This window comes from Malania oleifera, chromosome 2 (genome assembly GCF_029873635.1).
Source record: "Malania oleifera isolate guangnan ecotype guangnan chromosome 2, ASM2987363v1, whole genome shotgun sequence".
NCBI classification, from domain to species: Eukaryota; Viridiplantae; Streptophyta; class Magnoliopsida; order Santalales; family Ximeniaceae; genus Malania; species Malania oleifera.
In genome coordinates this window covers 36,239,346-36,255,140 of record NC_080418.1, presented here as the reverse complement: position 1 = coordinate 36,255,140, position 15,795 = coordinate 36,239,346, and the positions used below count along the sequence as shown (strand labels likewise).

The window sequence follows — 15,795 nt, the reverse complement described above, 5'->3', positions numbered from 1 at the left end:
GTCATGAACATACTGGTATGCCAAATGTTGTATAGGATAAATGTTTTTTTCGAACAAGTGCATGAATGGATAAGCTGAATGTTCTGAAGGGGACTCTGTCGAATTTTTTATAGTAATTTGATAGCTTGAATGTGTTTGTAACTGGTGAATGTAACGTTATGAACATACTGGTATGCCAAATGTTGTGTAGAATAAATGTTTTCTTTGAACAGGTGCATGGATGGATATGTTGAATGTTCCAAAGGGGACTCTGCCAAATTTTTTATAGTAATTTGATAGGTTGGTTGTGTATGTAATTGGTAAATGTAACGTTGTGAACATACTGGTATCAATTGTGTTTGATAAATGTTTTCTTTGAACATGTGCGTGGATGGAAATGATAAATTTTTAAAGGAGACTCTGCCGAAATTTTTATACTAATTTGATACGTTCGATGTGTATGAAAGTGGTGAATGTAACGTTGTGAACATACTTGTATGCCTTGTGTAGGATAAATGTTTTCTTTGAACAAGTGCATGGATGGAAATGCTAAATTGTTAAAGGGGACTCTGTCGAAATTTTTACAGTAATTTAATAGGTTGGATGTGTATGGAACTAGTGAATGTAACGTTGTGAACATACATATATGGAGTGTGTTGGATAAATGTTTTCTTTTGACTTCCAATACTCAGATTACTATTGTTTTTATTATAAAATATTGAGTCAACAACAACTAAAGAACTCAATATAACAATCACATGTTATAAATATACATTAACTCATTGGACATATACCATGGTTTATGTGAAAACAATTCATGCCTGCAAAGTAGGTCAAGAACTGCATACTTATCACAAAAGAAAAAAGAAAATGACGTCAAACTTCATGAATTGTCAATGAAAATTGCTGCCAAATGAGCATAGCATATAAATGGAACCGCATACATGAAGGTTGACAATAATTAGAGGGCTGAACTTTGTTCCTGAAATTTGAACCCTATATCTCCCTCCCTCCCGCCCCCCCTCAAATTAAACTCAACATTCATGCTCAAACATGTACCAAACGAAGTCAAATTTCAAGCCAGAATGCTATCTTTTTTAGGCAACATGCCTACACATATGAAACATTATTACAAAAATTTATGATCACGTATCTATTTCAAATTAATCATACGAAATAGTGTACGTAACAAGTATAAAAAAAGGACTTAGATAAGTACAAACACCTCTATAATTTTATTGTCTTTTCTTATGATGTTCTATTTGATATGCACTTTCCAGAGTTCCTAGGAACTTGGATGAAATAGGCCTTAAAAGTATGGTCCAAAATGTTTAATATTAGGTTACTAGTAGTGCAGCTACTACTCCTACACCTAAAAATGTTGCTCGAAATAAACCAGCTAGTCTTCCACAGGGCTAGCCTTGTCATTTGACATCATTCCATTTGGGGCTTAGTAGTGCATATACAAACATTAGACATAAATATGTGCATATATACACACAAAGACACATTCACAAAAACATATATACATAAGTATATGTATATATTGCACCAGTATAATCATTTAGAATGAAATGAAAGGTGCCTCCTTATCTTCATAAGTGAGCACAAATTCAGATGATCCATTTAAAAGCTTGGAGGCCATTCTTGCTTGCTCACTTTCTCTACTTGAACATAGTTACACAATTAGAATTACATTTTAAAACTAGAACAGAATTATCTATGCAACTCATTACTGTCCTAGTCCTACTAATTTGACTCTGAGGTCAAAACGTTTATGCCATCTTAAACCACTTGGTTCTAAAAGCTAGTTGTTAGATTGAGGTGCAACAATGATTTAACAATAGTCTCGCATCAAAACTTCTAAGATCGAATTGATAGAAAATAAGTAAATTACACATTACTGATAAAAAATATAGAAAATAAGAATACACTCGAAAAATGGAAGTGATGCTCGTGGTTGGATTAACAAACATGTCCTCCAGTGCTTGGGCTAAAGTCTCATAGCAAGCATGAGCATTTGGATCCACTTTCCTCCCTATTGGCAATCCATCCATGTTAACCTCAACAAACCCAAGATGTCCTTTTTCCATAGCAGTAGTGTTGTTCTTATTGCTACCATTGTACACTTTTTTCTTTGAAATATCCTTCAATTTATCATCCTCGCATGTCTCATCTTCTTCAGAGGTCAGAGTTTTTGCCTGGTTAGCCAAGTTGTTCATCCTATAAGCCCTTATAGGCGGCCATCCCACAACCTGAATGCTCCCAAGGAACCAAATTAATTATAGTAATGACTAATGAGTAATATATTAGTTGAGACATGGAGAGAGAGAATAAATAGTGACATGAAGCAACAATCATCCCAATTTTTCAATTTTAGCCATGATCCCAATCTTTTAACAATCCAAATTAATAGAGGCAGATCCTCACGAGTTACCCTTCTTAAAGTTAACTAAATTTGAATGGTTTCACGGTAGCAAGAAAGAGACGGTGTAGGAGGGAGGGACAATTTCTCAATTACACGAAACTCCAAATAAAAAATAACTCTAGAGGATTAGTTGATATATGCTTTGCCATGTTGCCGAGAAGATTAATTTTGCAACAAAAATGGATTGATATTTTAATAAATTGGTTTTTCTTTGCAAGTTTTTTAAATTTGGGAAAATTAGAAACTTTACTTTGGTATTTTACGTATGAAAATAATCAAGATTTTATTCTCTACTTTTCATCATTTCAATTTTCTCCGCAATTTATAAAAGGACGGTTAACCCTTAACAGAAGAAAATCGAAACACCCATATCAGTAAAATGAAAATGACATTAGAATTTATAGGGAAAATGGTGTAACAAAAATAGAGAGAGAGAGAGAGAGAGAGAGAGAGAGAGAGAGAGAGAGAGAGAGAGAGAGAGAGAGAGAGAGAGAGAGAGAGAAGAACAAACCCAAAATAGGAAATGTCAGAAATGCAAAAATTAAAATTCTAATTCCATCAAAGGGAATAGGATCCCTAAAACTCATTATCAGAGAAAAAAAAATTAATAATGGTAAAAGAAAACATGAGAACGAAAAAAGAACTAAAAGAGAATAAAAGAAATGTTATGTTTTTATAAATATTTATGCTGACAATGGCAGCAGCAACAGCTACTTCTTGGACAACAGAATCAGCAGCTCTCTTTGTGCTAGAGACAGCGGCAACAAAAGAAGCAGAAGCTCTGTTTGGAACATGTTAAATTATTTAAATACTAATTATTTTCAATTAATATTTAAATATTTCTCACTCAATAAAATAATAGAAGATTTCCTAATTTAATTAAATATAATTAGTGTATATTTTTAGTGTATGACTGTTATATTAATTTTTGATAAAAAAAAATACTTTTAACTAAACTACGAATTGTAATTTGTTATATGTGAAAATTTAATTAATTATTCAGAAAATAATTTAATTAATTATTAATAAATAAATAATAAGGGGAAGTAGCGAGATTTAAATGTCAGACCCAATCTGGCACATACACGTGGTAACGAGATTTGCATACGTGGGAAATATCGCTACTCCGAGTAGTGAGATTTGTTTAAATCTTGCTACTACGAGTAGCAAGATTACATTAGAGTCATTCTAGGAAATACTTCCCAGAATTGGATATTATTTAATATATATATTTAAAAAAAAAAAGTTAAAACGAGAAAAAACTCGAGGATAGCTCCTTCGGCGGGCAAAATCTTTTGGTAGTCTCACACAACCACGTCATTTGTTCGAACCACTGATAAGAAGTCTCCACTTCAATCCCTCACGCACATGGTTGCTAGGGTTTAAGATATTTATAGTTATGTCATAAATTCTTAAAATTGTGTTCAAAAAATTTTACTATCTTTTGAAAGTTTCTCTAAGTTAAGATACGTGTTGTTTGGACAGTGTTTGGGCGTCGAATAGGTTAGATCTAAAGGGTCAAGTACTATAAGGATAAACAATTAGAGATATTAAGGCTTTATCTTGAAGAAGGAAATAAGAGTGTGATAGTACTGAAATATAATTTATAATTAAATTGTATGGTAGATAGTATTTATGATTCCTTAGAAAATATTAAGACAATAGAGTACAAAATAAATAAATAAATAAATAAGGTAATATGAAGTCTATAGACCAACCAAAAAATACAAAAAAAAAAAAAAACTTTTGAAAGTAGTAACCAATTAAAAAATTAGGCAAAATAGGTGAATCTTCTATACTAGTAATTAAATTCACTTGGAGATAGAAAATTTTTTATATTGTACAGGAGGAAAAGAAACTATTGACGAAGTCCTAAAGATCACCAAAAAAAAAAAAAAAGGTTAATAGTAACCGTTTCAAAGTTGCCTTTATATATGCCGTTACTAATATTTATTAGTGACGAATTATAAAATCGTCATTAATAATGGAGTATTAGTAACGGTTTTGTTCTGTCACTAAAACCCAAAGACTGTCACTATAAATTTTATATTTTCTCGACTCAAAATCCTCATTAAAGTCCAAGAGTTAGTGACGGTTTTAAAACCGTCACTAATGCTCACTGGAACAGCTATTAGTGATGGTTTGAGAACCGTCACTAATAATACAGTATAAGTGACGACTTTAAAACCATCACTAATACTTGGACTTTAGTGACGATTTTGAGTCTAGAAAAATTTATAATTTATAGTGACAGTTTTAGAATTTTAATGAGAGAATAAAATTGTCACTAATACTTTAAAATAATGGACTATTAATGACGGTTTCAGAATTATCATTAATAATTGACTATTAGTAACGATTTTAGAACTGTCACTAAAATTAATAAAAAAAATTTATATCATTCATTAATTTCTATAAAAACCTGTAATTATATTTTAACATACATAATATTAAACCAGAATTACTAAAAAAATTATAAATTATTCAAAATTAAAATTCAAATACAAATACAAATACAAATAAAAATACATTATACAAATTCAAATTAAAATACAAAAAATCATTATGTTTAGAAAACAAAAAAATATAGAAAAAATAAAAGTTGCGTCCGATTGTAGTGTCAGGCATCGTCATGATGTTGTGATAGCCGCAAACCATGCAAATTAATAATTATAAAAAGAATAGTATATGATTTTTGAACATATATGTATACCTACTATAAGCATAAATAATTTGATAGCAAAATGATCGGACATTCAGACATAATTAACAAAATGATACAATTTTAAATAGCTAATTTTTATCAGTCTGAATGCACCACACACTCAGTTTTGACCTCGTATACTCGATCTGGACACCTGAGTGTTGCAATTGGCTATGTTAGCTAAGTTTGTTTCTATTCTTACTTTACTTCTAGTTGCGTAAAAAGCTCTCAAGGAGGAGTTTTCGAGCACCGTCATCACCAACACATCCAGGTTAATGTCATTGATGTGTTGGGATTGAGCCCACTCGGTTTGGACCTCATATGCTTGAATTAGATACTTAAGTGTTTAAAATGAATTAAGTTTACTAAATTCGTCGCTAAGCACATAATTTTCAATCGGGAAAGAATTTTAGGCACTGTCTGCTCTGACACGTCCAACTTAATGTCAGGGACGTTTCAAGACTAACCCCACTCTGTTTCGACAACGCATGGCTCACTTGGACACGTGAGTGTTAAAATCAACTAAGTTTGCTAAGTTTGATTGTATTCTAACTTTACTTCTAAGTGCACAAAAAGCTCTCAAGGAGGAGTATTTGAGTGCCATGAGCTTCGACACATCCAAGTCAATGCAACAGATGTGTTGGGACTGATCCCACTCGTTTGGACTTTGTATGCCTGACTTAGACACTTGAGTGCTTAAAATGAACTAAGTTTACTAAACTTGTTTGTATTCTAACTTTACTTCTAAGTGGAGAAAAAAATCCCGGGGAGGAGTTTTTTGGTACTGTTAGCTCCGGCATGTCCAAGTAAATGGGGCGGACGTGTTGGGACTAACATAATTCAATTTGGACATCGTATGCCCAAATTGGACACCTTAGTGCTTAAAATGATGTCTGTATTCTAACTTTACTTCTAAGTAAAAAAAAAAAAAAAGCTCCCAAGGGGGAATTTTTAGGCACCATTAGCTTTGGCATGTCCAGCTCGATGTAACGGAAGTATCAGGACTAACTCAACTTAGTTTGGTCCTCGTACGCACGAATGGACACTTCGGTGGTTAAATTTAACAAAGCTTACTAATTAGTTCACCTCAAAGTTCATAGTTTTCAATTGACATAGTAATTTTTTGGCACCATTAGCTCTAACACGTCGAGTTTAATGTCATGAAGGTGTCAGGACTGATCACACTTGGTTTGGACCTCGTATGCTCAATTTGGACACTTGAGTCGTTCTTAAAATGAATTAAGTTTACTAAGTTTGTTGATATTCTAACTTTTCCTCTAAATGGGGAAAAAGCTCCTAGGGAGGCGTTTTTTGGCACCGTTAGCTCTGGCATGTCTAGGTAAATGTAACGTAGGTGTCGGTACTGACAACACTTGGTTTGGACCTCGTATGCCCGACTTGAATGCCTGAGTGCTTAAAATAAACTAAGTTTACTAAATTTGTTCGTATTCTAACTTTGCTTCTAGGTGGAGAAAAAGTTCACGAGGAAGAGTTTTTGGGCACCGTCATATCTGGCATTTCAAGTTTGATGTGACGGACATGTCGAGACTGACCCAACATAGTTTGGACCACGTATGTCCATATTGGACACTTGGGCGGTTAAATTCAACTAAATTTACTAAGTTTACCTCTAAGCATATAATTTTCAATTGACATGGAATTTTTTGGCACTGTCAGCGCCGGCACGTCAAGATCAATGTCACGGAGGTGTCAGGACTGACCACACTCAGTTTGGACCTTGTATGCCTGACTTGGACTCCTGAGTGCTTAAAATGAACTAAGTTTACTAAGTTTGTTTGTATTCTAACATTGCTTCTAACTAGAGAAAAAGCTCTCAGGGAGGAGTTTTTGCGTACTGTCACCTCTAGCACGTCCAAGTAAATGTGACAGACGTGTTAGGACTAATGCAATTTAGTTTGGACTTCATATGCCCAAATTGGACACCTAGGTGCTTAAAATGAACTAGGTTTAATTACTATGTTTGTATTCTAACTTTACTTCTAAGTAGGGAAAAAGCTCATAGGGAGGAGTTTTTGGGCATCATTAACTCCGACACATCCAGTTCGATGTGACGAACATGTTAGGACTAACCCAACCCGGTTTGGACCTCATATGCCCGAATTGGACACTTGGGTGGTTAAATTTAACTAAGTTTACTAAGCTCGCCTTTAAGCACATAATTTTCAATTGGCATAGAATTTTTAGGTACCGTCAGCTCCGACACATCGAGCCTAATGTCATAGAGGTTTCGAGACTGACCACTCTTGGTTTGGACTTCGTATGTCAAACTTGGACCCTTGAGTGCTTAAAATGAACTATACTTACTAAGTTTGTTTGTATTCTAACTTTACTTCTAAGTGGAGGAAAAGCTCCCGGACTCCTTTGGTCACCATTAGCTTCGGCACATTCAGGTAAATGTGACGAATGTGTTGGTACTGATGATGAGTCCTTAAAATATATGATTTTAGACCCTCATTTACATGTGTTAATCCTCATTTTATTATATATTCATGTAGAGTTGTCATTTTTTAGAGCTATTTAAGGTTTGTTTGTCTTTTCAAGAAAAACAGGTAAAAACCATGGAGTTAGGCATTACAAGAAGCCAAAGAGAACTTGGAGAATTCAAAACTCAAAATCCAGATGTTCAACCAAGCTCCAAAAGCATCAGATCATACATGGACAAGAAGATAATGTTCAACCATGTGACGCGACTAGCAAACCACAGGGACGACTTAGTCTTCTACTGCAAACTCCAAGGTTCAAGCTGAATTCAAAATGCTACAAGATTCAACCAAGTGACCCGTTGGGGCGATGACGTTGAGATGCTAAGACAAAATGGAAATTCAAAAGTACCAAGAGTCTCGACAAAGTGTTCGACCAAGAGACCTTTAGGGGAGACTATGTTGAGATACTAAGATTTCCAAAAGATTGAGATACTGTAAGTCTCGACCATCAAGACCCTGAGGCGCAATGAAATTGAAGAATTTGAAGATTCGAATCCCCGACTTCTTGTGAGTCTTGATTAGGGCATGCACAAGAATGATAGAAAGCGCGACTTGGTCGACAACAATGATCTACTGCGCGAGATCTCTTGCAACGCTTTTTAAATTGTAGGAAAAATCTCGTAAACCCTAGAGCCTATAAATATTCGTTACGAACACAAGCTTTTGGTTTCTCTTTCTTCTCTTTTAGGTTAGGAACAGACTTTAAGATGTCATTGAGAGCCAAGCTAGATTAGGAGTAGCATAGTTTTCAATTCCTGTTTCAGTGTGTGCATGAAGTGTTCGACGGCCTATGACAACCGGCGGCTTTCGTGTCCTACCCGTGTATATTACACGATCATTGACAAACATTTTGAATACAAAAGGGATGATCTTTTTACCTGCTTTCTCCTTTACAGCTTCTAATTTACTATTTTCCATTTACTTGCTGTGTGTTTGATGAAAGATTATAGATAAGGATAAGCACTACTACATATCCATAAGAGAAAAGTAGTTGGCTACGGAACCGCTGAGATGTTCGTTACCGTTGAGACAGGGTATACTCTGGTTTCTAACTATGCTACGGATAGTTGGTGCACGTTTGCTACCCTGTGCCCTCGATTGACCCTCTTCTGCTTTGGCCTGCTTGGGTTAGTACTTCTATTGAAGTCTGAAGGAGCATAGTTAGAGGCATGGTGTCCAGCATCTGATTTAGACCTTAACATCGTTTTTTAAGAGTAGGGTAACATAGAAATTTACTCGCTTTCTAGTAGTATAAATTTACTCGCTTTCATTTTATTGCTTTCAAGTAGTTGGTTAGATTTCAACCATTGAAAAGTACAATCTTTTACTTCTTTTTCATAACATGGCAATAATAAACTAAATTGGAAGTAGTCTCATAACTGCGCTTCAAGTCTACGTGGATCGATACCCGACTTACCTTGTTGGAATTGGTGTATTCCCAAAAGGAGGGGTGAAATGGAATTTTAAAATTTATCTCCTAGGTTTAGCTAATCTAACAGCAGTATATTCGCAACCTAGGGTCTATCTATACAATTCCAAATGCGCAGATAAATGAAACATGTAGAAATTAAATCATGCGTAGCATTCACAATATGACATACACGTGTAATAAATAAATTGCATAAATAAAAAGAACACACACGATATGTTATCGGCGTTCGGCAAATTGTGCCTACGTTCTCGCCTCTAGCTCCAAGTTCGAGGATTCCACTAATGGCTCACTTAACGGGTGGAGTGGCACACAATACAATCAGGTCAATTAGCACAGGGCTAACCTCAACCTTTACAAATTCTACTTACGGGGTGGAGAAGGCCCTAAGTCAAATTCACAGGGCTGACCCCAACCTTTACACAATCCTTACCAGGCTGGATTACCGCCCCCTCAGGCCTCGCCTGAAAATACAACAGTATTTTTCTCAAAATAATCAGTACAGTGATTATGCTTCTCAAGTAAAGTAGATATGTACCCAATACGCACAGTATAATTAATGCACCTCAAGTATGTATGAACTATAAGCTCAGTGCTTTATGTGTGCAATCAACACTCAGAATAATGACTTTCTATAATCAAGCACAAGAGTGTATTACAAGCTCATCTTTAAAACTAAGCAAAGTATATCAAATCCCAATATCAGATTATTGTTTCAAAGATGTTAGCAATAATATTCAAACGAACTCAAAAGTATTTTCTCAAATGTATTTGGTGCAAGAGTTGTTTGAAATCTAACTTTGTAAAATATTTTGCACACATAAAACAAATAAAGCTTTAAGGAATCTTGCAATGACAATGCTAAGATACTCAAGCTAATGAGTTTTTCCCAACACAAGATCTATCAAGTAAAATCTGTGGGATAACCCTTTGCTTAACTCCCCAAAACCAATATCAAATAAACAACCAACCAAATAGGATTATGAGCAAACTATATTAATCAATAACACAATATAACACTCTCACAAGGATAGGATGTATCAAGAGAATGAAGTTTTGAGAGTATATGGAGTGGAATAAGCAAAAATAGGTTTTTGAGATTGAATGAATTTTTTACTAATTATGTTGCTAATTTGCCCTTAATTTTGCAAATGAGCCCCTATATATAGAAGTTAGGCAAATTATAGCCATTAGGACATGTATGGAATAATTATAAAAGTTTTAATACATTTTAACCAATTTAAACCCGTTTAAAAATATTAACTACGGTAAAAATAATGGGGCAACCTGATAGCACTGCTCAACCGAAGGAAGTTCGGTTGACTGAGCTACTTGAAGTTTGGTCGACCGAGAATTAAATGAACTACAAGTTTGGTAGACCGGACTTCGAGGTTCACGATGATTTTTCCCTTTTTGCGCAGTTTGGTCGATCGGGAACATTTTAAACTATCTTGGTCGGTCGACGAAACCATTAAGTTCCCACACGTGGGAACTCGGTTGATCAGGTAGTTGGTTTACATTTCGGGCTCGGTTGACCAGGTGGTCAAAAAGTTGACTCCTAGGGAGTTTGGTCGATTGGGTGAAAATGAACTAGATGAGTTCGGTAGACCGGGTAGTGGTCAAGTTGTTGACCCGGCACCAGTTTGGTCGACCGAGGGAATTTATACTTGAGTAGTACGGTCGATCGAACATGCAACTTAAGTGCATTTCGATTCTTTTCACTTATGTAATCACTCATTTCATTTAGCCATATATATATATATATATATATGCGTGTATGAGTGTCCCAGGTGAAATTAGGAATAGCTTCCCAAGAGGGGGGGGGGGTGAATTGGACTTTTAAAAAATTTCTTTTAATTCCTTTTTAGAATTCTTAAACTTATTTTATTTCTTTTAACCAATTTGTGACTTGTTTGTTTAATTTGTTAAGCACTCAAGAACATAGTTTCTTTATTTAATCTTTAACCATACAAACATCCAATCATTCAACCAAACCAATCAACTATAATTAGAAAGCAAACAACCAAGCCAATACACAACACTTATGTAATACAAAAACTCAAGATGGTTGTTTGTTTATATTAGCCAAATTTGAACTAAGCCTTGTATAAATGAATTTGCTTCTTCAATATGATGTGCAATATAAAATCCAATCACTATTTCCAAATATTTAGAATTCAGATAAACTCTTAGTTAATTTCTCTTTGGGATGTTTAACCAAGTAACGTACTCCCGTATGATTTCTGCAAGATATGGTTTAACCAAAGTACTCCCTTTCAGTTTAAGTATATATGATTTTCAACTTAAACCATCCACGGAATTTAAATATGTATTGAAAATAAAGAGTAGAGAAAGAGAGAGTGAGATGGAGATTTTTACGAGGTTTAGCTTATACCGAGCCTACGTACTCACTTTGGTAAACCACCAAAGGATTCACTAAACCTATTCCTTTAACGGGCGAAACAAACCTTTACAGCACTCCTTGGTTAAGGCTAAAGCCCACCTCCTCCAACGATATACCCTTGTCTGGTCACTCCTTAACTAGGTTAGAGCCCGTCTCTCTAAGCAATATCCCCTTGCTTAGCCAACGATCCAAACAACCCTTGGAATCATTAATCTATAAGATACAAATCAAATAGATGCATACAAAGAACTTGCTCCTCAAAGAGCTGCTTAGTACACCAATTACAGCACAACTAATATACTTCAAAGTAAATCACAATATGGAAATTAACTTGAAGCTCAAGGAAGTATATTATTGATTAATTCTTTCAATGATTGAAAGATTTAGAATTTGTAGCACAATTCTAGTAGAAGAAGATCAGCTAAAACTCAGTTGAATTCGTGCACAATATTTGAGCTTGAGAGCAAGAGAGAGCCTTAAGAATTTGAGAGTAATTTGAGAGAGACTTTGAATTTTTTCAGAATTTGAATTCTTGGTATTGTTGATTCAATGATCTTTGAGGCTTATTTATCGACTTTAAAAAGTGTATGACTTGATCCTCAAGTGGTTTGAAGTATTCCCTAAGTTTCCATAAGTTTTGAGCCACAAACAACCCCATTTAAAAATTTAACCATTATGAAAAAATTCAAAACAGTCGTGTGGCACAGACGTCTCATTTTGCTCTGATAGTCGTCTGTCAAGTTCTTGACAGTCATCTCTCATGTTGTTAGCTTCGAGCACCCTTCAATTATTTGGTCATAACTTTTTATGTATAACTCCAAATTTGATGACATTGTTGTCAAATGAAATCTAAGAAAACATCCTACAACTTGCATGCTGAACACATTTCAATATAAAGACGTTTTGATGGAGAAAAATGTGCATCAATGCAGATGTAGAAAAATTGACAGCATTTGAGAAATCCTCTTTTTGGTGCTTTTCATTCCAAAATCAATTGTAACCTTTTTAAAACAATTTTTGACCTTATAAAAATATTTTCCAAGTATGGTCAAAGGTATCTAGGTCCAAGACATTAACCTAAGAACTTCATGCATCTATATTGAAATTCTTTGAAGTACTTACATGAAATTTCCTAGACTCTTTCAAATTTTGAATCATTGAATTCCTTGAGGTCTTTATGCTTGCTTCATATTTCTTTGAGCTTTCCGTGTTGATCACTTTGGCTTTCATTCTTGAAGCTTTTTCTTTAATATCAATGCTCTCATAATTTTCAAGTTTTAATCTTTAAATTCATGCATCAAGCTTGATATAATCATCCTTATCTGAGGTACAAGCTCTCATGAACTCTTTAACCTTGCATTCTTCATTTAGTCATGAAAATACATCACTTAACATAACATGTTAAGATCCACTTGTTTGTTAGCATCAAAATAGGATATTAAGCCTTGTAAAGCCAACACTAGGGTCATTGTAGGTCCTCTTTAGGACACCTAAAAAATCTGGCGTTGATTGACCTTAGGACTTTCTATGGTCATTTGATTTGCAAGTGATGTGTAGGGACCTAGAGTCGTTCTATGGTCTTTGAGTTTTGTAGTTTCTATATGCATGATATGCATTAAATACTACAGACCTTTTTCCTATTTTCTATTACAAACCCGAATTGAATGATAGTATAAATTACAACATTTAACTAATCTTCAGGGTCTTCAGACTTCAAGCTTTCACGTGTCATTAATATATCTGCTAATATAAACCTACACATGAACTAGACAACCATTAAATACTTGAGTATTTGTCATTATCAAAACCGAGATATGTCCTGTAGGGTCAACATACCCACTTTCTACTAGACTTGGGATAGTTATGTTTATAAATATTATTTTTGGTAGTTAATGACCCAAGCCTTAATGAGCCTACCCAATTTTGGCACTGTTGTTAGGGACTTGGCTACCGTTATAAGCCAAATTCCATTTTAGAGTATTTCAGCCTTGTTCTTTTGAATTGCTCTCCTTTTATTTTCACTTTCTTTGATTAATTCCTATTTCTTTTATTTTATTGTCTGTTTGTGAAGTCTAAATCTCTGTGCTTAAAAGTCTGTATGTTTGGGCTACATTCTTTGGAACCCGAGATAATTCCCATTAATCTAGAGATTGAAAAATCTTGTAGGTCCTTTAGGAAACCTATCTCCAACCTAGAAAAGGCTGAGTCATCAAACTAAAAGTAATGGCCGAAAACAACCCCCTAGTTCCCACTAAACAAGTCTCGAAACCCTATGCTCCTCACCTACCTGTGGTGGGAGAGTAAAACCTTCAGCCTCTTAGGGACTACTTTGTACCTAATGCAAACACATCGCCGTCTTGCATCCGGTTCCCGGATGTTCATGCGGCACAATTTGAGATTAAGACTTCAATCATCTCAATGTTGCCCAACTTTGATGGGAACTCCACTGAAAATCCATATAAGCATCTGGATGAGTTCTTGAAAATTTGTTCCACCATCCGTATCCCTTATTTTAGTGATGATGTTGTTTGTATTAGGATTTTCTCGTTCTCTCTGAAGGACAAGACCAAATATTGGCTAACGTCCTTAGGACCGAACTCGGTGACAAACTGGGCCACCATGCAACATGAATTTATTAAAAAGTAATTCCTAGTTGGGAAGACTAACCAGCTTAGAAAAGTCATCACAAGTTTCTCACAGATGGATGGGGAACTCTTTTTCGAGACTTGGGAGCGCTTTAGGGACCTGCGCCATAAATGTCCATAGCAGCTGGTCCCCAAGTGGTAATTAGTCCAAACTTTCTATGAAAGGTTGCCAAGAGAGATAGGTATATGGTTGATGCGTCATACGGAGGTACTTTCCTCACTAAGTGTGAGAATGAGGCATGGGTTCTCTTTCGAAATCTAACTAAAAACTCCCAGCAGCACATGGCTGCCACCCGTAGACTCCCTAACCTATCAACTTCAAAATCTAAGGGGGTTTACGAGTTGGCTACAAGCTAGGACTTAGCTCCAACGCTACATGCTATATCCAAAAAGTTAGATCAATCCTTGTCCTTAAGGCTACAAACAATGGTGTGTGTAGAGATATGTGCATTCTGTTCCGACCTTTCCTATACATGTTATAATTTCCCACACGTGCACTCCCAACTTGAGCTTGTGCATGAGAAAGTAAAGGCCACCCATAATTGGTATGATAAATCCTCTAATAACCTATATTCCAACATTTACAACCCTAGGTGGAAAAAAAATTCCTAACTTCTCGTGGAGGCCGCAAGCTCCAGGTTTTCAATCTCAAAGACCTCCACAAGCCTCGAATGCTTCCCCACGCCCATACCAAAATCTCCAAAGTCATCCAAATTTAGCCCCCAGATTTTCAACTACCCCGCATCCGTCTCCTTCACAATCCAGGTACGATACATTTCAAGAGACGGTATTGAGGTCCCTTAAGAATTAAAACTGATCGCCAAGTGGATCGACAACTCCTTTACACTCACTCCCAATCCATTGCAAAGTTAGAAACCGCTTTAAGAGCAAATGTGAACATTCTTTCATACACAGCCTATTAGAAACTTAGCCCAAGAGTGTTGCAACCCACCTCAGTTTCCATTTGCCTTGCTGATCGATCTTTCATTATTTTGGACATGAAGACTTCCACCAACCTGATCCTTGTCCTTTTGGGATGAGCATTCGTAGCCATGGCGAACACCTGCATTCAATGTAGGACAGGGATTATGGACATCTTATTGGGCCCTAAACAACATAGGCTGAACATATTTAATGCTTTGCAACATCCTTTGAACAATTTCCAAGCTAAAACGTGATTGAAAAAAATTCTTAGGGAAGTAACTCATTTAATGTTACGGAAATACCCTTGGGAAATTACACTGCAGCTTGAGATCCTGACCCATACAGAATTTGTGAATCCTTATGAGCAATCTATGCTAAAACATAATCGGGACCCCAAATCTAAAACTTAGTTGGGCTATGCAATCTCGGGTGTGAGGAAAATACGAGAGACACCAATGTTAGCTGGGAACTAGGATGAGTTCAAAATAAGCTTTAAAGTGTCTGGCTGAAGACGGTAAACTTAGTACTTCTAGAAAGCAACTCGACAACTTTATTTTCTTTTTAAGTTCTTAAGGTAGTTAGAATAGACTAACCAAAAGTTAGAGACTTTGGAATAGGTTTCAGGATTTGTGCGAGTCATGACCAAGTACATGACCATCATAGGTGAAGGGCGACCTATTCTAGCCCCTGAGTTGTTTTGAGTGTGAAGAACACTGAGAGGGTCGACAGGTCCACAACTGGCTTTGAGCTGGGTGCGCCCTAGTCAAAATCATTGAGA

General features: G+C 35.6%; 1 protein-coding gene and 1 non-coding gene across 2 annotated transcripts; both read right to left on the bottom strand.

Moving 5' to 3' along the window:
* Window positions 1–1,543: 1,543 nt before the first annotated feature.
* LOC131148128 (auxin-responsive protein IAA13-like) lies at window positions 1,544–13,830 on the bottom strand. The gene is made up of 4 exons (XM_058097869.1): window positions 13,736–13,830; window positions 3,101–3,188; window positions 1,954–2,234; window positions 1,544–1,643 (listed from the first exon to the last, which is right to left on the bottom strand). The coding sequence occupies exons 1-4, from the start codon at window positions 13,828–13,830 to the stop codon at window positions 1,544–1,546; spliced, it is 564 nt and encodes a 187-aa protein (XP_057953852.1).
* Window positions 13,831–14,115: 285 nt separating this feature from the next.
* Window positions 14,116–14,217, bottom strand: LOC131150091 (small nucleolar RNA R71). Its single transcript, XR_009135474.1, has one exon. It is a non-coding gene; the product is annotated as a small nucleolar RNA R71 (small nucleolar RNA).
* Window positions 14,218–15,795: the final 1,578 nt, after the last annotated feature.

Bases quoted from the DNA above. Each gene is read 5' to 3' on its own strand.
- LOC131148128 (XM_058097869.1), bottom strand. From the start codon at position 13,830: ATGAACATCCGGGAACCGGATGCAAGACGGCGATGTGTTTGCATTAGG. The intron at 3,189-13,735 runs GTAGGTGAGGAG...TGTTCCAAACAG, and splicing joins GTTTTACTCTCCCACCACAG to AGCTTCTGCTTCTTTTGTTG. The intron at 1,644-1,953 runs GTTTGTTAATCC...ATGTTCAAGTAG, and splicing joins GCCCAAGCACTGGAGGACAT to AGAAAGTGAGCAAGCAAGAA.